The sequence below is a fragment of the Salmo salar genome, chromosome ssa11 (genome assembly GCF_905237065.1).
Source record: "Salmo salar chromosome ssa11, Ssal_v3.1, whole genome shotgun sequence".
In the NCBI taxonomy this organism is placed as follows: domain Eukaryota; kingdom Metazoa; phylum Chordata; class Actinopteri; order Salmoniformes; family Salmonidae; genus Salmo; species Salmo salar.
Window position 1 is genome coordinate 65,264,529 of NC_059452.1, and position 27,520 is coordinate 65,292,048.

Consider the following 27,520-nt stretch of genomic DNA (forward strand, 5'->3'; position numbering starts at 1 on the left):
ACCCCACAGACACTGTAGTTTCGATAGGGATTCAAAAGAAGAACTACAATTCTCAGATTTCCACACTTCCTGGTTGGATTTTTCTCAAGTTTTTGCCTGCCTTATGAGTTCTGTTATACTCACTGACATCATTCCAACAGTTTTAGAAACTTCAGAGTGTTTTCTATCCAAATCTACTAATAATATGGAAATATTTGACTCTGTGCCTGAGTATTATGCAGTTTACTCTGGGCACGCTTTTCATCCGAAAATGAAAATACTGCCCCCTATACCCTAAAAGGTTAAAGGGAGTGCTCCTAATCTCAGCTTGTTACCTGTATAAAAGACACCTGTCCACAGAAGCAATCAATCAATCAGATTCCAAACTCTCCACCATGGCAAATACCAAAGAGCTCTCCAAGGATGTCAGGGACAAGATTGTAGACCTACACAAGGCTGGAATGGGCTACAAGACCATCGCCAAGCAGCTTGGTGAGAAGGTGACAACAGTTGGTGCGATTATTCGCAAATGGAAGAAACATAAAATAACTGTCAATCTCCCTCGGCCTGGGGCTCCATGCAAGATCTCACCTCGTGGAGTTGCAATGATCATGGGAACGGTGAGGAATCAGCCCAGAACTACACGGGAGGATCTTGTCAATGATCTCAAGGCAGCTGGGACCATAGTCACCAAGAAAACAATTGGTAACACACTATGCCGTGAAGGACTGAAATCCTGCAGCGCCCGCAAGGTCCCCCTGCTCAAGAAAGCACATATACATGCCCGTCTGAAGTTTGCCAATGAACATCTGAATGATTCAGAGGATAACTGGGTGAAAGTGTTGTGGTCAGATGAGACAAAAATGGAGCTCTTTGGCATCAACTCAACTCGCCGTGTTTGGAAGAGGAGGAATGCTGCCTATGACCCCAAGAACACCCTCCCCACCGTCAAACATGGAGGTGGAAACATTATGCTTTGGGGGTGTTTTTCTGCTAAGGGGACAGGACAACTTCACCGCATCAAAGGGACGATGGACGGGGCCATGTACCGTCAAATCTTGGGTGAGAACCTCCTTCACTCAGCCAGGGCATTGAAAATGGGTCGGGGATGGGTATTCCAGCATGACAATGACCCAAAACACACGCCTAAGACAACAAATGAGTGGCTCAAGAAGAAGCACATTAAGGTCCTGGAGTGGCCTAGCCAGTCTCCAGACCTTAATCCCATAGAAAATCTGTGGAGGGAGCTGAAGGTTCGAGTTGCCAAACGTCAGCCTCGAAACCTTAATGACTTGGAGAAGATCTGTAAAGAGGGGTGGGACAAAATCCCTCCTGAGATGTGTGCAAACCTGGTGGCCAACTACAAGAAATGTCTGACCTCTGTGATTGCCAACAAGGGCTTTGCCACCAAGTACTAAGTCATGTTTTGCAGAGGGGTCAAATACTTATTTCCCTCATTAAAATGCAAATCAATTTATAACATTTTTGACATGCATTTTTCAGGATTTTTTTGTTGTTATTCTCTCTCACTGTTCAAATAAACCTACCATTAAAATTATAGACTGATCATTTCTTTGTCAGTGGGCAAACGTACAAAATCAGCAGGGGATCAAATACTTTTTTCCCTCACTGTACATATTACCTCAATTACCTCGACTAACCGGTGCCCCCGCACATTGACTCTGTACCGGTACCCCCTGTATATAGCCTTGCTATTGTTATTTTACTGCTGCTCTTTAATTATTTGTAACTTTTACTTGTTATTTTTTACTTATCGATTTTTTACTTAACACATATTTTTCTTAACTGCATTGTTGGTTAACGGCTTGTAAATCAGCATTTCACTGTTCGGCGCATGTGACTAACATTTGATTTAATTTTATTTCACATTTTGTTACGTTACAGCTTTATTCTAAAATGGATTCAATAAAAAATGTTCCTCATCAATCTACGAACAATACCCAATAACGACAAAGTGAAAATAATTATTGTTGACGTTTTTGCAAATGTCTTAAAAATAAAAACAGAAATAACTTATTTACATAAGTATTCAGATGCTATGAGACTCGAAATTGAGCTCAGGTGCATTCTGTTTCCATTGATCATGTTTCTACAACTTCATTGGAATACACCTGTGGTAAATTCAATTGAATGGACATTATTTAGAAAGGCACACATCTGTCTACATAAGGTCCCACAGGTGACAGTGAATGTTAGAGAAAAAACCAAGCCATGAGGTTGAAGGAATTGTCCATAGAGCTCCGCGACAAGATTGTGTCAAGGCACAGATCTAGGGAAGGGTGCCAAAACATGTCTGCAGCATTGAAGGTCCCCAAGAATACAGTGGCCTTGATCATTGTTAAATGGAAGAACTTTGGAACCACCAGGACTTTTCCTAGAGCTGGCTGTCCGGCCAAACTGAGCAATCGGGGGGAGAAGGGCCTTGGTCAGGGAGGTGACCAAGAACCCGATGATCACTCCATGATCACTCCAGAACTCTGGACAGAGCTCCAGAGTTCTTCTGTGGAGATGGGAGAACCTTCCAGAAGGACAACCATCTCTGCAGCACTCCACCAATCAGGCCTTTATGGTAGAGTGGCCAGACGGAAGCCACTCCTCAGTAAAAGGCACATGACAGCCTGCTTGGAGTTTGCCAAACGGCACCTAAAGGACTGTCAGACCATGAGATACAACATTCTCTGGTCTGACGATACCAAGATTGAACTCTTTGGCCTGAATGCCAAGCGTCACGTCTGGAGGAAACCTGGCACCATCCCTACGGTGAAGCATGGTGGTGGCAGCATCCGGATCGAAGGAAAGATGAACGTAGCAAAGTACAGAGAGATGAAAACCTGCTCCAGAGAGCCTTAGGACCTCAGACTGAGGCGAAGGTTCACCTTCTAACAGGACAACGACCCTAAGCACACAGCCAAGACAACGCAGAAGTTGCTTCAGCTAGAGTACAGACTTGAACCCGATCTAACGTCTCTGGAGAGACCTGAAAATAGCTGTGCAGCGATGCTCCCCATCCAACCAGACAGAGCTGGAGAGGATCTGCAGACAAAGAATGGGAGGAACTCCTCAAATACAGGTGTGCCAAGCTTGTACCCAAGAGGACTTGAGGCTGTAATCGCTGCCAAATGTGCTTCAGCAAAGTATTGAGTAAAGGGTCTGAATACTTATGTAAATGTGATATTTCAGTTTTTTATTTTTAATAAATCTTTTGTCATTATGGGCTATTGTGTGTAGATTGATGAAAAATAACAATTTCATCCATTTTAGAATAAGGCTGTAACATACGAAAAGGTGGAAAATGTGAATGGGTTCTGAATACTTTCTGAATGCAATGTATACTGTAGAACAACAGTACATCATGACCGACAGGTCTGGGTAAAGTTGATATATGTGTACCTGGCGCCACCAGCTGGAGCTTTCTGGTTGAACATCTTCAGAGAAACACACTGTGTGAGGAACAGAACTCCGTTAAGTTTTCTCCTACTGGTGAATGGTCATCGTGAGCAAAATGTTCAGCCCCACTTGGAGTACAACGGCAGTGGAATTCAAAACGGCTTCTCTGTTGTTAAAACAAACACATTTCTGAATTCCATTCCTTCATCCTCCTAGGAAGGCTGAATATTTTCTTCTCTTCCGTTTGCTCTTCTGTTCATGCACCTTGGTTCGAAGGCGAGGAAGTAGTTATAGCAAACAATCATATTTTGTGAATGTTCCTCATAGCATTTCTCTCAGTTGTAGGTTTTCACAGAAGTTTTCCAATGAGTACAGTAGTATTGTCTACAACAAACAATTCATCTGGAGCCCTCAGCTAATCGTTGTTGTCTAAATCGTTTTCTCTCCTTCAGAAGCTAATAGAGATTGAGGGCAACTTTGTAGCAATGTAACTTGAAGTAAGACTGCAACAGTAACTTTTAAGCAAACCTCCCATTGACATTAACTAGTCACGGTTAACACAGTGGAGCCGATTAGACTACCTTGTTACCCTCTCATACACCTGTCAATGAAATAGATCGCTTAAATTTGGAATCCTTAGTTGCTACATACATTTTTGGACTCATTAATGATATACTGTAAACCTATTGATTCTTGAAGAATATGACTTATAAATGCCATCAGAACCCAAAATACAAGCTTGTTTTACTCCAATGTTCATGAACAAACACTGAATAGCCTCAAAATATAGTTAAAACAATTCAGTCCTTGCATCCATAGCTCTGTTTCCAGGCCCATCCCTCAACGTTTTGCCAAAATACAGACGGGATGACTGCTTTGCTATTGTTTCAATTAAGGATTCTAGCTTTAAAGAGCAACTGCCCCTAAAAAACAACTTCTAATTTTGAAAATGACCTATGTGGCATCGATATGAGTCAAACTTTTATTCTAGTGTAAAAATGTACTACAAAGTGTAAATAGGATAATTTTGGTCATAAAGTCAGTCTCATCCCAAAATGGAGATTTGTGAGATGATAGGAAATAATGGTAGTCACGGAATGAATGAATCAAGGGTACTGTAACAGTTTTCCCAGGGTTTAATTTCATTCCTGCCCACAGCTGGCAGCACCCAGGTACATGTAATTATCAATTCGGAGTGCAGCTGCACTTGACCCAATCATAATGACCATGGTCAATTTGGTTTGACATTAGATATCCCTATGGGGCTACTTAGGAACCATCAGTAAATTACCCAATGTAAATGGGCTAATATTCTAAAAGGGCAATAGCTAAAAATTTCAATGACGTAAAAATCTTAAAACGAAACTATAAATTGTAGAAATTCATATGCAAATTTTGAAAGCATTTAATGAGGCAACTTTTATTTTATTTTTTATTTCACCTTTATTTAACCAGGTAGGCAAGTTGAGAACAAGTTCTCATTTACAACTGCGACCTGGCCAAGATAAAGCAAAGCAGTTCGACACATATAACAACACAGAGTTAGATTTGACAGTAGATGAGTGTGCGTCTGGAAGGAGAGTTTACAGTCTAACCAGACACCTAGGTATTTGTAGTTGTCCACATATTCTAAGTCAGAACCGTCCAGAGTAGTGATGCTGGACGGGCAAGCAGGTACAGGCAGCGATCGGTTGAAGAGCATGCATTTAGTTTTACTTGTATTTAAGAGCAGTTGTAGGCCACGGAAGGAGAGTTGTATGGCATTGAAGCTCGTCTGGAGGGTTGTTAACACAGTGTCAAATGATGGGACAGAAGTATACAGAATGGTGTCGTCTGCATAGAGGTGGATCAGAGACTCACCAGCAGCAAGAGCGACATCATTGATATATACAGAGAAGAGAGTCGGCCCAAGAATTGAACCCTATGGCACCCCCATAGAGACTGCCAGAGGCCCGGACAACAGGCCCTCAGATTTGACACATTGAACTCTGTCGGAGAAGTAGTTGGTGAACCAGTCGAGGCAATCTAACTATGATGCGCAACATGAAAATATTGTCCCATTTACATTGTGTAACTTATTGACGGCCCCTAACGATCCCCAGAGATAGGCTATCCAAAGTCAAACCATCTTTGCCACGGTTGCAATTAGCAAAATTATTTGGCTAACTCTTACCACCTGGGAACACATACACAAAGTACCCACATCAAACCACACCCCGCGAAACCAACTCCGGTTTAATTCAGTCATGGCCTCCAGCATTTCTTAAAGACATGCTCCGAAACTTTGATGACTACTAAGTATTTTTTTAAACCTCCCGCTTTGGACTGGGTGTGTTACTATGTAGTTCATACATGCATAATCTATAAGCAGAGTTACTGTCTTACCTCATTCAATTTGCCACGAAATCCCTAGTTTGAAAGCGACTGTTTTTCTGGAAGGTGCGCTGCTCCATTTTCTCTCTATTTTCCCCCACTTGGGCCAGCCCCCCTAGTGATTCAAATTCAACCAATGAGCTTCAGTCCCTCTTCAATTGAGTGACAGCTAGCAAGAGGCACATCATGCACACACAGCAGAGCGAGAGAGAGCGGTGACGTGGTGCACATATCTGCACATATGTGACACAGTACACAATTTCCAGGGACTAATTTCCTCTCCAAATCGTTCTCCTCTTATGCCTGTGAACTCATGCCCCGCCATCCCTCCAGAACTGACAGCTTGACCCCCCCCCCCCCACTAGGACATATTCAATCCCTTCCACTGTTCTCCAAAACGCTGAGAAATGTGTCACCATAACAGTGAAATGTGTCTGAACATTTGGAAATAAGCAAGGGGGATATGTAGTTTCCCATCGTTAAAACTGAGGGATTAAATTAGATGAAGCAGATACTCCTCATTCATCTCCATCCTAGGCTGTGTCCCAAATGGCACCCTATTCCATATACACAGTATTAGGAATATAGTACAAAACTACGTAGCCCATACGGTTCTGATTTAAAAGAAGTGCACTACATAGGGACGCAGACCTAATACTACATGCTACCCAATCCTCCCTGTCCTCCCCGGGATCCAGACCCCCATTCCATTCACTTCTGTCTGTAGAGTTGTCCTTCAGAAGAAGAACAAATCTCTCTAGAAAACTTTCACGTGAACTTCCTCTGATCCTTGATGACTTTGTAAACTCTTAACGTTTTGAAGTCTTTAGGGTGAGGTGTTTGAAGCGGGTCTAGGGAGTGTAGTGAGAGAAGATCTGTAATTGGCTGTGATTGACGTGTGTGTGTGTGTGAAAGCGCCTTTGCGTGTGTGTTTGTGTGTGAGTGCTTGTGTGTGTCTTCTCAGATCCCGAATGTGTGTGAATCATGTAATATTATCGTTGTCTGAAATCATGTACATTTGGTTCTTTTATGGTTGTCTTCAGGCCTCCTTGAGCATGTGATTCCCCAGCTCAGTGATGGAATACATTAGTGCCTATGAGGTCCATAATCAAAATGTGATGTTGCTATGGTAACACGCAGCAGTGGAAAATGTTGTTTTGAGCAAGTGGTGATCTCAGGGAGATAAAAATAAAAGGATATCTCTGTCTCACTGGAATGAACACGTCTAGACGCCGTGACTCATACACACAAATCAATATTTGATATAAAACCAACTCTTCACAACATTGATTTGATATTGATCGTCTCGCTCACATCAAATTCCTTTTTCCTGTTTAATCGCCCCTGTTGTCAAGGTGAGGACAGGACCATGTAAGGGGACTATTACCACACAAAAAAATATATAAAAAATATATATCTAATTTCAAGATGGAGCAATAATAAGACCAGTAGCCTGAGGTGGCGTATTGGCCAAATGATGTAATGTTCTATGCAGCATAGACACAGACAGTCTGGAATAGCAGCACATTCCTGGATCAGGACACATGCTGTTGAATGTGAGGACAATGATTAATGATGAAGATTTTGCTGAAAAATGTAAGTCCAATCAAAATCTTTCCATGTCTGACCTTTGCTGAGTTCACATCAACAGGTCCTTCTGTTCGGACAGCCCTTGAACTACTACCTTTTTTTTGCAAGCATCATGGCCACGAGGTAATTTCAGTTTTATGTAAATGGTCACCAGCCCCTTGTTTTTATGTTTTCTGTAGCTACGTTGGCATCAGGTTTCTCAGTGGAGTCCCGCAGAGGAATTAGAGCTACAGAATAAATTGTTTCTACACACACGTGGACACACGACCAAAAATGACCACTAGCATGACATCATCGTGGCAGCACTGAGCTTAAGTTATTTGTGTGCAGTCTGAGCCGTGTGTAACATGCACATTATAATCTCATAGATCCCTCACCCCACCCTTCACAGAGTCTTAAACCCACGCTGAAAAGCAATGCAAAAATCATTCATTAAAAAAAAAAATGGACCCGATAACTTTAACAGGATATGGAAGAAAAAAAAGGCGTATGGCGACAGTCGATATTAAAACATGCAGAGGCAGACGAGCTTGGGGCCTTACTGAGAGGAATGAGACTGCAGCAGAGGCGAGAGGACAGGGAGAGAAATGCTTACTGCAGCCCGCCACACTGAGCCAGAGTGAGATGACTACTATCATTATAACATTGTTATTTTCCCCTGCTCAGCTACCCATTGATTTGTGTATGAAAACCTAGTGCTTTTCTTTTTCTTCTGCATGCTTGCCCCCCTTCTGGGTTCCTGCTCTTTGAGTGATCAGCTGATGAAGAGGCTAGCAGCTCGCCGCTATGCTGGCTTGCTAATTCTCTCCCCTCCAGCTGCAGCCGATCCAGCTACAACCCATCCTGATCCACAGAGCCAGACTGCAGACTGCAGCCAGGTAAATATTTATTCCTTCTTTCACTCTCTTTCTTCACTCTCCCTCTCTTTATTCTCAGGATAGGATTCAGCTGCATCGCACAGATCGGCACAGAGGGAGACGAGAGAGTGTGCGTGTCTGTCCGTCTGTGTAGGTGTGCACGGTGTCTGTGTGAGAGGTAGAGGGTGTGGGTGTGTAGGTGTGAGCTGTAACGGATGAGGGGGTATCGTTTTCCAGTCGAGGAGGGGAAGGAAGAGGCAGGCTTGTTTGGTGATGATGGTACAGGCATGGAGCAACAAATACTGTACACACACTCAGGCTTGCATACAAAGGCAGTGTTTAGCTGTTTTGCCCGTCTTTCAGGATTACTCTGTATCCCTGTGCATTCCACTGTAGCCCGGTAGAGAAATGTTTGCCGGGCTTTATAAAGATGACCATTTAAAGCTGACAGATTATCAGCATGATGTCTTTTGTTGTCCTTTGTACTGTTCTTGACACTCTCTATCATTTCTGTTTTATGCATGCTTTTCTCGCTTTCACTGTGTGTGTGCATGTGTATCAGTGTACGTACATGCATATTCCACTGTCGGAATGTCATTCAGATTTTTCGCCATTGATAATGGTTATTTGGCCACTGTTGTCGTGTGTGTGTGTGTGTGTGTGTGTGTGTGTGTGTGTGTGTGTGTGTGTGTGTCTGTGCCGGTTGACTAATTATGAATGTGTATTCATAAGCACAGACGACATATCTGCATGAATATACAGTTGCATGCGCATTCATCTTTGTGTCGTTGTAGATATGTGCTAAGACAGTATAATATAATTTGTGTGTGCTATGTCTATGTGTCTACATGCCTGCGTGGCTGTATGACTCATTTCATACATCAATATTTTCGTTAGATTGGCCAGCCTACATCAATGACTGAGTGTACAAAACATTAAGAACACCTTCCTAATATTGAGTTGCACCCCCTCAGAACAACTTCAATTTGTCGGTGCATGGACTCTACAAGGTGTCCAAAGCGGTCCACAGGGATGCTGGCGCATGTTGACTCCAATGCTTCCTACAGTTGAATCAAGTTGGCTGGATGTCCTTTGGGTGGTGGACCATTCTTGATACACACGGGAAACTTGACATGAAAAACCCAGCAGTGTTGCAGTTCTTGATACAAACCGGTGTGCCTGGCACCTACTACCATACACTTAAATATTTTGTCTTGCCCATACACCCTCTAAATGACACACATACACAATCCAAGTCTCAATTGTCTCAAGGCTTAACAATCCTTCTTTAACCTGTCTCCACGCTTTCATCTACACTGATTGAAGTGGATTTAACAAGTGACATCAGTAAGGGATCATAGGATTCACCTGGTCAGTCTATGTCATGGAAAGAACATAATGTTTGTACACTCACCTGATACCATTCATTCCTATGTGAAGATTACAATAGCGCATTTGATGCCAAAGAATTTGGTTAAGATGGCGTCTCATGGATACTCTCACTGATACATAACGTGCAGTTTGAGCTAGTCCAGGAAGTTACGTTGCAGGCTAGCCTAGTGCTGCCCTCTCTCATTGAGTATCTCAAGTTGAAGGCCGACCTTGGGTACTGCTGGCTGGCATTAACAACTAAATCATCCTTATAACTCATTCTGTGTGAGATTTTAAAATAAATCGATTCAAGGACAAACATCTGGTCTAATAGAAACAATTATTGGTAACATAGTCTTCGATTATGTATTTATTTTACATGAAGATTGACCACAAAGATTGCCATTTTCTCATTCACTATAATAGGGATCCTGTTTTCTGATAACAATGCCTGTAGTACCGCATTCGGCCTTGAACTTTGTGGCTTCAAGAAGAGGGGGCACTCTTTCTCCTCTTGCCTGCATGCATTCCTCATTCTCTGCTGAATGGGCCTGATTCAGATTTAGAAAATGTACAGTTGAAGTCAGAAGTTTACATACACTTAAGTTGGAGTCATTAAAACTAGATTTTCAACCACTTCACAAATTTCCTGTTAACAAACTTTTGGCAAGTCGGTTAGGACATCTACTTTGTGCATGACACAAGTAATTTTTCCAACAATTATTTACAGACAGGTTATTCACTTATAATTCACTGTATCACAATTCCAGTGGGTCAGAAGTTTACATACACTAAGTTGACTCTGCCTTTAAACAGCTTGGAAAATTCCCGAAAATAATGTCATGGCTTTAGAAGCTTCTGATAGGCTAATTGACATCATGTGTGTCAATTGCAGGTGTACCTGTGGATGTATTTCAAGTCCTACCATCAAACTCAGTGCCTTTTTGCTTGACATCATGGGAAAATCAACAGAAATCAGCCAAGACCTCAGAAAAAAATTGACAACACAAGTCTGGTTCATCCTTGGGAGCAATTTACAAATGCCTGAAGGTACCACTTTCACCTGTACAAACAATCGTACGCAAGTATAAACACCATGGGACCACGCAGTCGTCATACCGCTCAGGGAGGAGACGCGTTCTGTCTCCTAGAGATGAACGCACTTTGGTGCGATTCTTTACAGACTCAATTTAAAATATTAAGAGAATGCGTTCGGAATATTAGGTATCAATGAAAGAAAGCCATCTAAAGATATGCATATTCCTCTCTTTTTCAGCAGCAATTGGTAGATTTAAAAATACTATGATCTTGTTGATAATTTAGGGTTAGGAAAGTGTTAATAAATCCTAAAAAAAACAGGTTTGGGGAGCTTTTACACACTAAATATATTGAATAAAAAATGAAAGTTGACACATTCAGTTGTTCAATCGATGAAATATTGGAAAGTGAACAAAGTGTACAATAGGGATTGAACAATATTCTTATAAATCTACCCTACTAATCGGAACTATAATGACAACGGTCCAGTTGTCGTGAACTGTGCTCCAGGTTTAAACTTCTAAGTGTGCTCTGAATTCTATAATGAATCAAATAGGCTACATGTCCCAAATTCTTGCACGATGTTTACCTAATATGATCCACTATTGCTAGCAACTCTCAGGAACAATTACATGGAGGAAGGAAAGAAAAGTAAAAGTAAACGGAATGTAGTGGAATAATGCAAAATGTAGGCTACAAATTGAAGGAAACTAACACTAAATTGACAGTTGGCGTATGTATGAATTACTGACGGTGGCTACCGATAGTGGCTAATATTTTACATGACACAAATTGTTAAAAAAAAATTGAGAAAAACCTGCGCATATAATTAAAACATTAAAGAGTGCATACATCAACTTGGTAGGTTCGGCGCTACAGAAGCCTATAGCTTAGGTCTCCAAATGTAATTCCCTGCAAATGTATTATGTTATTTAGCACAAATTCTGAATAACGGCATTACTGTTTTATAGAATACTGCTTCATTGTGGAAAAAGGAAATACATGTCATGTTAATATAATTTTCAGTTTACTTCCATGACTAGTTTCACATTCGTCTCCAGTGATCATAAGGAAAAATAATCTAAAACAATTGCTATTTGTTATTACAATCCCCTTTTCCAAATGGATTACTAGCTCTTATCAATTTATACATTACAGTGCATGGAGAATGGTGTTATTTCTATTGGAAATGGTAGATGTTTTTTCCCTTGGAACCAATAGGAGCTCGACCTTATTCATGGTTTCCTTGTGTGTAAAGGTGGTGGAATTATTAGGGAATTAAGTCAAGGTCAGAATAAGGCGTATCTGTAGCCACACCTCTGCCACACCTCCATTTCTATGATCTCCACCCCAAATGAATAGCTGGCTGTCATGTGCATTTCCTCATGCTTATGTTCAAGGTCAGAATACACATAGAGAGAGAAGTGCATAAAAAGGGAATAATGTTCCATTATAAAGCACATGTAACTCGGGTCTGAATTCCCCCCAATGTGAATACATATTCACTCCCCCTTTCTCTCTCCTCACCCTCTCTTCTTCTCTCACTCTCCCCTCCAGCTCAGACAAGCGCTGCTGCGTGCATACATCTAGGCTTTAATTGCCTTTGTGGTAAATACAGCAATTGCTTGCTGCAGACATTTGCAGCTATGAGAGATAAAAACAAGATACAGGCACTAAGGCACACAGGCAACCCTGCCGCACAGAAACCACACGCATATGAGCGTGCACACGCAAACACTCACACACTCATACACATAAGACGCACACACTCACACTCTTTTCTTTTTCAATTCTAACCTTTTTGAACTTTTTCTAAACGTTTCTCTTCTAAAGATATTGATATTTGGGTTGTTCCACGAAAATGAGCCCCTTTTGCGTATCTTTTAATATTTTAAGTGGAAATTGTGCACCGATATTATATTTTTAAAATCTGTTATATTAAATGAACTACCCTTTTAATATTGACCACATGGAAAATTCAATAAATCCAGATTTTTTTATAATATAGCTGCAAACAGCAATGAACAGGGTTCACAGGATTACAGAAAGTTCAGTTGGATAACAAAGCAAGCACTTTATCATGTAGGAACTGTCTTTATGTGCAATCAGGGAAATCAGTACCATGTTTATCTCTTAATACCACAAGGATGACTTTAGTCTAGTGTTGTAGGTTGGTTACCTTTGACTGCAGCTGGCAATCAATCTTAATGTCATTACTTAATGTATTCAGTTGATATACCAATTCTGGGGTTGGTATTTTGACTAATGGTTTATGTCAAGATTAGTGAAATTTTTTCTGCGATATTTCACATTGTTCATCTGCATGATTAAAATCTATCATTCATTTGCATGAGACAAAGTCCACTTGATCAATATTTTTAATAGGTATTAGTTGCAATAGTTATACCCATGAACTATTTTGAAAAAGCAATTAATGGAATTAACTGGAATGATCTCTTGTCCTATACAGACGTGGAAGCTGATAGTGAGGTTTTTCTATCCACAATCCAGACTACAATAAATGGTTTCCTAAAGAAAATCAAATCCAAACCTGGCCAAAAGAGCACTCTTCCTTGGCTAAATGGAGAAATCTGGAAATTGATGAAAGAACGAGATTATGCCCTTAAACAGCCCTAAAATCCAAATTAGAGCATGACAGACGTAGGTTTACCATGTTGAGAAATAAGGTGATGAAAGAAATCAGACAGGCCAAGGCAAACTTTTTTATTAACATAATTGGTGAGGCAAAGGGAAATTCTAAATTGATCTGGGAGAATCTAAAAAAGTTAACAGGGAAAGACCATAGTAACACTGCAAAAAGACTAGAAATCATGGTGAATAAAAATCTAACACAGGATGCAGTTGAAATAGCAATAGCCTTCAATTCCTACTTTATTGACTCTGTCAAGGTACTGACACAGAACCCCTCCACTGGTTTATTGGGCTCAGTGCTAGTGAATGACGCTCAACCTGTCTTCATCATAAGGGAGGTTTCTGAGTCAAAGGTGAACAAGGTGATTAGCTCACTAAAGAACTCTAAATGCAAAGATGTTTTTGGGCTGGACTCTACCTTTCTTAAAAACTACAAAGAGTCACTCATTGGCCCCATTACTAAGGTCACCAACACATCTATTGGTCTGGGGGTGTTTCCAAGGGTATGGAAGTCAGCCATAATAACGGCCATCTTTAAATCGGGCGACCCTGCTGATGTGAGTAACTACAGGCCCATTAGTATACTACCTGTAGAGTCGAAGGTTGTTTAAAAGTGTGTAGCAGAACAACTGATTTCCCACCTCAACAACAGTCCCTTCACATTACACTCCATGCAGTTTGGCTTCAGAGCGAAACACTCCACAGAAACGGCCAACTGCTTTCTTCTGGAAAATGTGAAGTCCAAGATGGACAAAGGGGGCGTTGTTGGGGCTGTGTTTCTGGACCTAAGGAAGGCTTTCGATACTGTTAACCATGAGATTCTCATCACAAAATTGTCCAAGTTCAACTTTTCCCCCGATGCCTTGAGATGGATGAAATCATACCTTGAAGGCAGAACTCAGTGTGTCAGAGTGAGCAATGAGCTGTCGCCCACTCTTAGCTATGATGTGGGCGTGCCCCAAGGGTCAATACTGGGGCCCCTCCTGTTCAGCCTGTACATTAATGATCTGCCTTCCGTCTGCACTGGGTCTGAAGTTCAAATGTATGCAGATGACACAGTGATATATGTGCACGCAAAGAGCAAACAACAAGCTGCACAAGAACTCACTACTGTAATGGTCCAGGTTACAAAGTTGCTCAGTGACTCGTGTTTGCATCTCAATGTGAAAAAAACAGGTTGCATGTTCTTCACAAAGAGGGCAACAGATGCTACTGAGCCAGATGTCTATGTGTCAGGGGAGAAGCTCCAGGTGGTATCTGATTTTAAGTACCTTGGAATCATACTTGATTCCAACCTCTCTTTTAAAAAGCATGTGAAAAAGGTAATTCAAATAACCAAATTCAACCTAGCTAATTTCCGATTTATACGAAATTGTTTGACCACAGAGGTAGCAAAACTGTATTTCAAATCGATGATACTCCCCCACTTAACATACTGCTTGACTAGTTGGACCCAAGCTTGCTATACAACATTAAAACCTATTCAGTCTGTCTAGAAACAGGCTCTCAAAGTGCTCGATAGAAAGCCCAATAGCCATCATCACTGTTACATCCTCAGAAAGCATGAGCTCCTGAGTTGGGAAAATCTTGTGCAATACACCGACGCATGTCTTGTATTCAAGATCCTAAATGGCCTAGCTCCCCCCTCCACTCAGTATTTTTGTAAAACAGAAAACCCAAACATATGGCAGCAGATCCACAAGGTCTGCCATGAGAGGTGACTGTATAGTTCCCTTAAGGAAAAGCACCTTTAGTAAATCTGCTTTCTCTGTGAGAGCTTCCCATGTCTGGAATACACTGCCATCAGACACACATAACTGCACCACATATCACACTTTCACAAAATGCATGAAGACATGGCTAAAGGTCAATCAGACTTGTGAACATAATCCCTAGCTGTGTATTGCCGCTTTCCATGTTGTCTGTTGTCTGTAGCTTGTGAGGTGTGGAAACACTTTGTTGTTTTTATGGATTTTGTCTTGTTGGTTTTTGTTCTATGTTGCTCTGTCTGTATGCTACATCTTGCTTGTCCTATGTTGCTCTGTCTGTATGCTATGTCTTGCTTGTCCTATGTTACTCTGCGTGTGCTCACTGTTCAATGATTGTCTATATTGTAATTGTTTTTAATAACCTGCCCAGGGACTGCGGTTGAAAATTAGCCGGCTGGCTAAAACCGGCACTTTTACTGAAACGTTGATTAATGTGCACTGTCCCTGTAAAAATAAAATAAACTCAAACTCCAATGCTCTAATGAATGGACAAGGCACAATATTTAAGTGCCTTTCAATTGGAGTATGGGAGTAGGTGCTTGGCACGTGTCAAGAACTGCAACGCTGCTGGGTTTTAACTGTGATAAGCATTGGAGGCAACAGGTCAGATTTCCAAAATGTCAAGGCCCCATATCCATCGGTTCAGTTCTTATAGCCTTGGTGTGATATGGTGCCATCTAGTGGTGTAGCATGGCCGATTTTGAATGCAGCAACTAATCATTCTCAAATTCATTAGAGGCGAATTCATAGAGTCTATATACCACATCTGGAGTCAATCTGACTTATGGTTCATGAGAAGAAGATTTTAGCATTAGCATATTTGCTAACCTATAATTCTGTATCCGGGTCCTGGATTGGACCTCGGGTATTCGGGTACAGGTGATTCCGTGAAGCCTTCTAGTTTCAAGTTGATAGGCCACTGTGTAGTGGATTTACAGTGGTTTAATTGGACAAGTAAAATCATTTTTTTATTTGTCAATAACTCAGCCATCTTATGACCTATCCCTTAGCTCAAACTAAGTTTAAGGCCCAGTGCAGTCAAAAATGCTATTTGTCTGTGTTTTATATACAGTGCCTTCAGAAAGTTTTGCACATTTTGATGTGTTACAGCCTGAATTTAAAATGGGTTAAATTTAGATTTTTTTGTATCACTGGCCTGCACACAATACCCCATAATGTCAGAGTGGAATTTTGTTTTTCGAAATATTTAAATATGAATAAAAAATGAAAAGCTGAAATATCTTGAGTCAATAGGTATTCAACCCCTTTGTTATGGCAAGCCTAAGTTGAGGAGTAAAAATGTGCTTAACACGTCACAGAATACATTGCATGGAATCACTCTGTGTGCAATAATAGTGTTTAACATGATTTTTGAATGACTACTCCATCTCTGTACCCCAGATATATAATTATCTGTAAGGTCCCTAAGTCGAGCAGGGAATTTTAAATACAGATTCAACCCAAAGAACAGGGAGGTTTTCCAATGTCTTGCAAAGAAGGGCACCTTGGTAAATGGGTAAAAAAAGAAGCAGATATTGAATATCCATTTGAGCATGGTGATGTTATTAATTATACTTTGGATGGTGTATCAATACACCCAGTCACTACAAAGATACATGCGTCCTTCCTATCTCAGTTGCCGATAGGAAGGAAACCGCTCAGGGATTTCACCATGAGGCCAATGGTGAGAGTGCGCAGCTGAACATTGTATTCTGCAAACAGTCATTTTTGTTGTTGTTTTTGACAAAAAACAACAAGCTTTTAACAACTAGGACCGTTATTTCTTGTCCCGGAGTCCCGCTTAACAGACAGGTTGAAGCCTGCTTGATAGAGCCGCTAACCTTAGCTAGCTAGCTACTAGCCGACAAGCTAACGAAGTTAGTCCCAGAGGAGTTTGCAAGGGATTCCTTTTTGTCTGGAGAAGTAAATGAATGGTTCCAGTGCTGTATAAGGTGTATCTACTACATTTTGTTTCGGGACAAACTGGATCACTCAGAGTTCCAATATGGCATTTGTTTGCTTGCCGAGGATTATAAGATTGAACTGGCTTCCTTGATCAAGCAAGTCGCAACGTAAAAAACTTAGGAAAACGCAGAGTGGTGGCTAGAGGCCGTTCGCGCTTGTCGGATGCATCTCTGCCTTGTCGTTGTCTGACTGGCCGGTGTTGCCCGGAGTTTGTTTGCAAGAAGAGCCATCTCCTGCCTCTCCTCCCCCATCTAATAGTGGAGTTGAAGGAGCACATCAAGAGGAGGATGCGACCATCAACAACCCAACAAGAGGCCCGGAGCAGATACAAACAAGAAATAGTTTCACCGCCCTGGAGCCTGATCTTCCTGCACCTTTGTCGCTGGGGGTACCTGTCCCTGCGGCAAATCGAGCGGGGCTTCTCCATCTGTCGGAGGCCTGCACCAGAAGCCGCGGGCTCAAGTTTTCCTGTCTCTCGCCCATCCTTAAAGGATTCTCAGAATCCTGTGAAGCGTGGGAGTGGGTTGATTTCCTTGTCCTTCTCACCAGTTGTGATTTTGGGCAGCTCAAGGGTAAGAAATGTCACTGTTCCTGGTGCAAAACAATGTCCTATCCTGGAGCTTGAGTAAATTACATTAAAGCTGCTCCTGAATGTTCTAGGCCAGGACAAGGAAATCGATTCTATCGTAGTGCATGTGGGTTTTAATGTCCTTATGAATGGCAGCTCTGAACAATTTTAAAGAGCAGATTGATTCTCTGATAAACACTAATAAAAGACCACATCTGGCCCTGTGACCTCTCTGAATCATGGCATTGAACGCTTTAGCAGGATTCTTTCTCTTCACAACTGGCTATGTGATTATTGCAGCTTAATGTGTGCAACGTTTGTTGACAATTTCGATACCTTTTGGAAACAAAACACATTTTATAGGGAGGATTGGATCCACCAGAATAATTTGGGTTCCTGGATCCTTTCAAAGCATTATAAGACTCCGTTGAGACAAGCCCAGCTCAGTTAATGCTTACCATTGTGTCGCTGAGTTATCATAATGCTTCAGCAAATGCACAGTTGAAGTTGGAGGTTTATATACACTTAGGTTGGAGTCATTAAAACTCGTTTTTCAACCACTCCACAAATATCTTGTTAAGAAAGTAGTTTTGGCAAGTCGGTTAGGATATCTATTTTGTGCATGACAAGTAATTTTTACAGCAATTGTTTACAGACAATTTCACATATATCACAATTCCAGTGGGTCAGAAGTTTACATACACTAAGTTGACTGTGCCTTTAAACAGCGTGGAAAATTCCAGAAAATGATGTCATGGCTTTAGAAGCTTCTGATAGGCTAATTTACATAATTTGAGTCAATTGGAGGTGTACCTGTGGATGTATTTCAAGGCCTACCATCAAACTCAGTTCCTCTTTGCTTGACATCATGGGAAAATCAACAGAAATCAGCCAAGACCTCAGAAAAAAATTGGAGACTTCCACAAGTCTGGTTTATCCTTGGGAGCAATTTTCAAATGCCTGAAGGTACCACGTTCATCTGTACAAACAATAGTACACAAGTATAAACTCATACTGCTCAGGAAGGAGACACGTTCTGTCTCCTAGAGATGAACGTACTTTGGTGTGAAAAGTAAATCAATCCCAGAACAACAGCCAAGAACCTTGTGAAGATGCTGGAGGAAACAAGTACAAAAGTATCTATATCCACAGTAAAACGAGTCCTATATCGACATAACCTGAAAGGCCGCTCAGCAAGGAGGAAGCCACTGCTCCAAAACTGCCATAAAAAATTCAGACTACGGTTTGCAACTGCACATGGGGACAAAGATCGTACTTTTTGGAGAAATGTCCTCTGGTCTGATGAAACAAAAATAGAACTGTTTTGCCATAATGACCATCGTTATGTTTGGAGAAAAAAGGGGGAGGCTTGCAAGCCGAAGAACACCATCCCAACCGTGAAGCACGGGGGTGGCGGCATCATGTTGTGGGGGTGCTTTGCAGCAGGAGGGACTGGTGCACTTATGCTTGTAGTCATTTTTAATTTGGAAGACCCATTTGCGACCAAGCTTTAACTTCCTGACTGATGTCTTGAGATGTTGCTTCAATCTATCTACATCATTTTCAATTCTTCATGATGCCATCTGTTTTGTGAAGTGCACCAGTCCCTCCTGCAGCAAAGCACCCCCACAACATGATGCTGCCACCCCGTGCTTCACGGGTGGGATGGTGTTCTTTGGCTTGCAAGCCTCCCTCTGATTCACCACGCTGTCTGTGTGGGTGGACCATTTCAGTTTGTCTGTGATGTGTACGCAGAGGAACTTAAAACTTTCCACCTTCTCCACTACTGTCCCGTCGATGTGAATAGGGGGGTGCTCCCTCTGCTGTTTCCTAAAGTCCATGATCATCTCCTTTGTTTTGTTGACGTTGAGTGTGAGGTTATTTTCCTGACACCACACTCCGAGGGCCCTCACCTCCTCCCTGTAGGCCGTCTCGTCGTTGTTGGTAATCAAGCCTACCACTGTAGTGTCGTCTGCAAACTTGATGATTGAGTTGGAGGCGTGTATGGCCACACAGTCATAGGTGAACAGGGAGTACAGGAGAGGGCTGAGAACGCACCCTTGTGGGGCCTCAGTGTTGAGGATCAGCGGGGTGGAGATGTTGTTTCCTACCCTTACCACCTGGGGGCGTCCCGTCAAAGTCCAGGACCCAGTTGCACAGGGCATGGTCGAGACCCAGGGTCTCGAGCTTAATGACGAGTTTGGAGGGTACTATGATGTTAAATGCTGAGCTGTGGTCTATGAACAGCATTCTTACATAGGTATTCCTCTTGTCCAGATGGGTTAGGGCAGTGTGCATTGTGATTGCGTCGTCTGTGGACCTATTGGGGCGGTAAGCAAATTGGCATGGGTCTAGAGTGTCAGGTAGGGTGGAAGTGATATGATCCTTGACTAGTCTCTCAAAACACTTCATGATGACGGAAGTGAGTGCTATGGGGCAATAGTCATTTAGCTCAGTTACCTTAGCTTTCTTGGGAACAGGAACAATGGTGGCCCTCTTGAAGCATGTGGGAACAGCAGACTGGGATAGGGATTGATTGAATATGTCCGTAAACACACCAGCCTGCTGGTCTGCGGATGCTCTGAGGACGCGACTAGGGATGCCGTCTGGGCCGGCAGCCTTGCGAGGGTTAACACGTTTAAATGTTTTACTCACGTTGGCTGCGGTGGAGAGCCCGCAAGTTTTGGTAGCGGGCCATGTCAGTGGCACTGTATTGTCCTCAAAGCGAGCAAAGAAGTTGTTTAGTTTGTCTGGGAGCAAGTACCAAATGAGATTTAAATTGTTTACACAAACAGATTGACAAAAATAAAGTCCCAGAAGTCAAAGATGACCGCAATAGACCTATACACCAATGGTTTATCTTAAGATTTGTAAATATTTTCAGCTTTAATGTATAAGTATATTGCGGTCATCTTTGAATTCTGAAGAACTTCTTCCTCCTCCTCAAGGTGGAGGAGAACGGGGTCTTGGAGGACATGGAAGAGGACATCAGCCTGAAGAAACGGAAAGGTGATCACCACGGCAACAAAGACTTAGAGTCACGAGACTCTGGCCAGGAGGCTGAAGGTGAAAAGGTCAAGAAACGCCGGGGACGACCTCCGGCGGAGAAACTGCTCCCCAACCCCCCCGAGCTCACCAAGCAGCTGAGCACACTGGTGGATATGGTCATCAACTACAAAGATGGGTGAGATTAACAGGGAGAATTAGGGATGAGCACTGTGTTAATTATGTAATTATGATGCAATTATGTCCACACGTATTAATTAACTACTAATTAGCAATGTGTGGATTAGAAGTGCAGTGACGTTTGATGTTAGACCATGCAGGGACTGGTTCAACATGAATTACTTATATTGTTTCCCTCCATTTCACAGTGTGAGCAGTGTGCTGCAGAAATGATCAGACAGAGAGGACTTAAATAGATAGACTTAGATTGTATTTGTCCCATTATGGCATCTGTGAGAGCATGGGCAGCAGGTAGCCTAGCAGTTAAGTGCTTTGGGCCAGGTTGCTGGTTAGAATCTCCAACATGACTAGGTGAAAAATCTGTCAATGTGCTCTTCAGCAAGGCACTTAACCCTAATTGCTCCTCTGCTAAATGACTTAGATGTAAAAAAAACAATTTTGAGGTAGTCCATTTTCTTATTCTACTACTTCTATGAGTTGGCAAACAAACTAAAAGGGTGCACACAGGGACCTAAAGTGTATTGTTTGAACAGGTATAGAGCCAAAGTTGGCGATTTACTGCCACCAAGTATATTTCATTGGCTGATCCCTCCTGGTGACCTGTTGGAATTATGTGATCCTTCCTTATCCCATAGGAAGTCCCACCCAGTTGACTAATTGAAAATGGTGAAATTCCTCAATGACTCTGCCCATGCTAGAACAAGCTTTTGGGCACAAGAGTCCGCTATCTACAGTGGGGGAAAAAAGTATTTCATCCCCTGCTGATTTTGTACGTTTGCCCACTTACAAAGAAATTATCAGTCTATAATTTTAATAGTAGGTTTATATATATGAACAGTGAGAGACAGAATAACAAAACAAAAAATATCCTGAAAAACGCATGTCAAAAATGTTATAAATTGATTTGCATTTTAATGAGGGAAATAAGTATTTGACCCCTCTGCAAAACATGAGTTAGTACTTGGTGGCAAAACCCTTGTTGGCAATCACAGAGGTCAGGCGTTTCTTGTAGTTGGCCACCAGGTTTGCACACATCTCAGGAGGGATTTTGTCCCACTCCTCTTTGCAGATCTTCTCCAAGTCATTAAGGTTTCAAGGCTGACGTTTGGCAACTCGAACCTTCAGCTCCCTCCACAGATTTTCTATGGGATTAAGGTCTGGAGACTGGCTAGGCCACTCCAGGACCTTAATGTGCTTCTTCTTGAGCCACTCCTTTGTTGCCTTGGCCGTGTGTTTTGGGTCATTGTCATGCTGGAATACCCATCCACGACCCATTTTCAATACCCTGGCTAAGGGAAGGAGGTTCTCACCCAAGATTTGATGGTACATGGCCCCGTCCATCGTCCCTTTGATGCGGTGAAGTTGTCCTGTCCCCTTAGCAGAAAAACACCCCCAAAGCATAATGTTTCCACCTTCATGTTTGACAGTGGGGATGGTGTTCTTGGGGTCATAGGCAGCATTCCTCCTCCTCCAAACATGGCGAGTTGAGTTGATGCCAAAGAGCTCCATTTTGGTCTCATCTGACCACAACACTTTTACCCAGTTGTCCTCTGAATTATTCAGATGTTCATTGGCAAACTTCAGACGGGCATGTATGTGCTTTCTTGAGCAGGGGGACCTTACGGGCGCTGCAGGATTTCAGTCCTTCACGGCGTAGTGTGTTACCAATTGTTTTCTTGGTGACTATGGTCCCAGCTGCCTTGAGATCATTGACAAGATCCTCCCGTGTAGTTCTGGGCTGATTCCTCACCGTTCTCATGATCATTGCAACTCCACGAGGTGAGATCTTGCATGGAGCCCCAGGCCGAGGGAGATTGACAGTTATTTTGTGTTTCTTCCATTTGCGAATAATCACACCAAATGTTGTCACCTTCTCACCAAGCTGCTTGGCGATGGTCTTGTAGCCCATTCCAGCCTTGTGTAGGTCTACAATCTTGTCCCTGACATCCTTGGAGAGCTCTTTGGTCTTGGCCATGGTGGAGAGTTTGGAATCTGATTGATTGATTGCTTCTGTGGACAGGTGTCTTTTATACAGGTAACAAGCTGAGATTAGGAGCACTCCCTTTAAGAGTGTGCTCCTAATCTCAGCTCGTTACCTGTATGAAAGACACCTGGGAGCCAGAAATCTTTCTGATTGAGAGGGAGTCAAATACTTATTTCCCTCATTAAAATGCAAATCAATTTATAACATCTTTGACATGCATTTTTCTCTATTTTTTTTTGTTATTCTGTCTCTCACTGTTCAAATTAACCTACCATTAAAATTATAGACTGATCATTTCTTTGTCAGTGGGCAAACATACAAAATCAGCAGGGGATCAAATACTTCTCCCCCCCACTGTATCTATGTCTATAATCGACCTGACTTCAAATTGTATGTTTTCTTTCAAATACTTTGGCTGCACTTAATTGGCACAATGGAACTAAATCTGGCCAATCTGTCACTCCAGGCAGGCTCAATCAAACACTGAAAGTATTTGAAACAAATCACATACTATTGTCTGGAGAGGTCTGTGTGTTTTTGGTCCATAACAGAGCCTGTGCTAAATGCTTCCAGGTTGGGCCGTCAGATCAGCAAAGGCTTCATCCAACTGCCTTCTAGGAAGGAGGTGTCAGAGTACTACGAGCTGATCCGAAAGCCTGTGGACTTCAGGAGGATCAGGGTAGGCTCAGTGGACCCTTTACACCAGAGATTCCTAACCTTTTTCACACAGGGTCCCCTATTTTACATTTGATCAAATTAGCCACAAATACATAGCATTTTACATTTTCATATTGCATTTGATATAACCCTTCATAGTTCATAACAGAATCACAATGCATTGGAATACAGTGCACTTGTAGGCCTTCACAAAAATTGTAGGCTATTTTACTGCAAATAGCCTGACTTTTTGTGTAAAACAGGTAGCCATCTTAAAAAGTAATTCCAATTAAATGCAGAGATTTGGGAACACACCATTTTCTGTTCATATTGCATTTTATATAACCTATATCAGCATCACAATGAATTATTATCTATTATTATGCACCTGTATTTATATTTGCACATACAGTACCAGTCAAAAGTTTGGGCACACCTACTCATTCCAGGGTTTTTCTTTATTGCTACTGTTTTTTACATTGTAGAATAATAGTGAAGACATCAATACTATGAAATAACACCTGTGGAATCATGTAGTAACCAAGAAAGTGTTAAACAAATCCAAATATATTTTATATTTGAGCTTCTTCAAAGTAGCCACCCTTTGCCTTGATGACAGCTGTGCTCAGCATATGTAGAAACTCCTTCAAGACTGTTGGAAAAGCATTCCAGGTGAAGCTGGTTGAGACAATGCCAAGAGTGTGCAAAGCTGTCATCAAGGCAAAGGGTGGCTACTTTGAAGAATCTAAAATATAAAACATATTTGGATTTGTTTAACACTTTTTTGGTTACTACCTGATTCCATATGTTTTATTTCATAATTTTGATGTCTTCACAATTATTCTACAATGTAGAACATAGTAAAAATAAAGAAAAACCCTTGAATGAGAAGGTGTCCAAACTTTTGACTGGTACTGTATATATATTATTTTGATTACTACCCCCCCCCAACAAAAATTATGTCAGGACTCATGCCCCAACAGGAAACATTGGCTCTACACCGCAATCTATAGACTCAGCACGACACCAACCCACCCACATCTTACCACATACCAATTCAGCACAGAACCAACCCATCGATCAGCCTTCTGGTTGCTCACCACCAAATCTCAACACTAACCCACCAGATCGACCCACAAATCTTCCCACATACCAACTGGACCAAGGCCTGTTAACAAAGTCACAGATGGCAGTGCTAGCCTTTCATGTGTCCAACGGTCCCTCCACACCCTGTGGTTGTCATAAACAAAAAAATTCAGCATATTCGTCATCTGAGCAAACTTTTCTATAATTTTGGATTCAGGTACTACACTGTATTTATGTGAGCGTACATGTTTTCTGACCATGTGTTGTTTTTTTGTAGGAGCGTGTGCGCAATCATAAATACAGGAGTGTGGGAGATCTGGAGAAAGACATCATACTGCTGTGTCACAACGCCCAGACCTTCAACCTGGAGGGATCTCAGGTGTGCCTCAGGGATGTGATCTAGGGCCACTGGAATTCATGTCACTGCCTACGGTTCTACATAAAATCCACATACCATGATGCCCCCAGCTAATGATTGTGAGAGGCTAATTTGCTTTATGTGTTTGCCATAGATATTTGAGGACTCGATTGTTCTCAAGTCTGTGTTTGAGAGTGCACGACAAAGGATTGTCATTGATGATGAGGTGAAACAGGACAGCACTGCCATCCGTGATGATGACGGAGGTCGAGACAATCAGTTGGTTTCATCAGCAGGTGAGACCCAGCCATTGTGATCTCAAAATAAACTCTGTGAAAACACAATGAGAAGATCAAGATCAAGACATTTTTCACTTTCACTCACCCAAGTTATCAAGCAACATTATTTAGATTTTGAGTAGCTTGAAATTATTTATTTTCACAAAGATCAATGACAGGACAAACTAATATCTGGTTGTCATTATAAAAAGTAAATGGCAAACTAGTGCCTGAAACTCTCTTTTGTTCCTTTCTTAATCCTCTGTTTTCAGTGAAAATGGCAACAAAGCAGGGGAAACAGAGGATGAAGGAGGAGAGAAGCAGAAAGACGAAGGTCAAGAAGACAGTCTACAGTGATGTAGACAGCGATGAGGATCTGGAGGACAATACAGCTAAAGATGAGGGTTGACCTGGAGGACCAATGCTAGTTCATTTATCCTCCTTATCCTCTTTCTTTCTATCCACTGTGACTGTTTTTGCGTTGCAGCTTATTCATTTGCTCACCTTGCAAAAGGTTTGTCTCATCTCAAGTCAAGAAAGCTACTCAAAGGAACGTCCTTAACTAATTATGTTGGTCCTCAAATAATTAATGCAGCCTCAAATGTTCATGTCCTTTTACTGTTATTTAGGTTTTTTTTAATGATGTTGCTCCCTCGGTCTTCATGTGAAAGCTACTGTGTGTATCCTTAATGCTTTACCAGAGGATATCTCTCCACTCTTTTTCCATTTGTTTTTTAAATTAGAATGTATTTCTGCTGAGACGGAGACCACCCTCAGAGAGTGGCGCCTGTTGATAACATCTCTATATGTTGTGTACAGGTATGGGAGATGTCAGAACATGGTTGGTCAGTTCTTCAATATGACCAGGATGGACACTACTGGATTGTTTCAAATCTCAAAATGTGTGGATTTAAAATGAAATTTGATTCTGTAATAAAACTCCAAATAGGAGAAGTGTATTTGAACAATATTGTGTATTCTGAACGACCTGACCACCAACGTTGATTTCAAACTTAATAAGCAGTTATTAACAGATAAAGTTGTATCACTTCTTTTGTAAGTTTTATACTTTATACTCATGGGCTTTTTGTCTTATTTTTGCGTCTTTTGGAGTTTGGTTTAGAGTGGCAACTAGCAAGTCCCAGGTGACAAACAAGAAAGAGGAAAAAAGAGATCTCCCAGCAGGAGACAGTATGGATTTGTGTTGACGTCTTTTTTTTTCTCTCTCTCTTTTTTTGGCAAGAAAAAGCAACCCGCTGGGACCCCGATTCTGGCATGAAGAAGTTTGTGTACAAGTCGCTACTGTTCTGTACTAATCCTGCTTTGTGTAAAAAGAAAGGCAAGACATCAGTGAAGCCAGCAGAAACATATTCTATAGCCCAAGGACTGATTATATTAATATGTTTATATTGTTTAAATTGCAGGTAAGGTTTGCTGAGACATAACGTGAAAGACAGCATTGTACCCATTCTTATGCTTATCACTCTTTTTGTATGTAGGATAATGCTGTAGCAATGCACTTAGCCATCCGCTACGCTTGTATAGTCTCAGCCAGGAGCGGCGAGAAAGGAAAATTAACTGTATTTGGGCTATTATATGTCACTCTCTCTGAGGAAAGTATATGATGTGATGTAAAAAGTGTCTGAATCTCTTGCATCTTTCTTTCTCTTGTCAACATTGAAACAACGTTGAATGCATTATGCAAGGAGTAGATTTTTGCATAGTACGGGGTCTAATCTGATCTGATTGCATTCTGTTTGTGTTGTGATATGAAAGTCTGCTTACAACCCACCCTTCCTCTTTCAATCAAAGCTCAACACACATGCAATCAATCAGAAGCAGACTAGAACAAATTCAATCAAATATTTATTTATGAATCCATTTCATTTGAGTAAGTGTTCTTGTTTCAATATGCTAAACCAGATTTTCTTTGCACAACCAGATTTGCTTTGTATACACTACATATCTCTGAATAAGTAATGGGTTTAGTGCAATGATTTGCGATGAAGTCGGTAGCTGGGTAGACACGGGCCATTATCAAAGCCAGATTTACTCATAAATAAACATTGATCAACCCCAGGTTCACCATAGCTTCAACATTACCAGAGTAACAAAGGATATTAACTGAAATTGACTAAATGTTTCATCAAATGTAAATACCAATGTTGCAAAGATACACAAGCGATAGCCTCCGATGGCGACATATTTCATATCATCCGACAAAATGTAGCATAGACCAACATAGCATCCACAGTTACAACCAATAGGTGGTGTAGTGCCCTCAAATCTCATCACTAAGCTAAGTTCCCTGGGACTGAACACCTCCCTCTGCAACTGGATCCTGGACTTCCTGACGGGCGCCCCAGGTGGTGAGGGTATTAAAAAACATATCCGCCACGCT

General features: G+C 41.7%; 1 protein-coding gene across 2 annotated transcripts; it reads left to right on the top strand.

Moving 5' to 3' along the window:
• Window positions 1–7,598: 7,598 nt before the first annotated feature.
• On the top strand, window positions 7,599–26,084 carry LOC106562933 (probable global transcription activator SNF2L2). 2 transcript variants are annotated; one of them, XM_014128051.2, is made up of 7 exons: window positions 7,599–7,969; window positions 8,109–8,228; window positions 20,519–20,754; window positions 23,314–23,419; window positions 24,761–24,862; window positions 24,996–25,137; window positions 25,392–26,084. In XM_014128051.2, the coding sequence occupies exons 2-7, from the start codon at window positions 8,112–8,114 to the stop codon at window positions 25,526–25,528; spliced, it is 840 nt and encodes a 279-aa protein (XP_013983526.1). In that variant the 5' UTR covers window positions 7,599–7,969; window positions 8,109–8,111; the 3' UTR covers window positions 25,529–26,084. The 2 variants fall into 2 exon arrangements, with proteins under 2 accessions (XP_013983526.1, XP_045545809.1); XM_045689853.1 differs by having other exon boundaries at window positions 7,599–8,228.
• The last annotated feature ends 1,436 nt before the right edge of the window (window positions 26,085–27,520 follow it).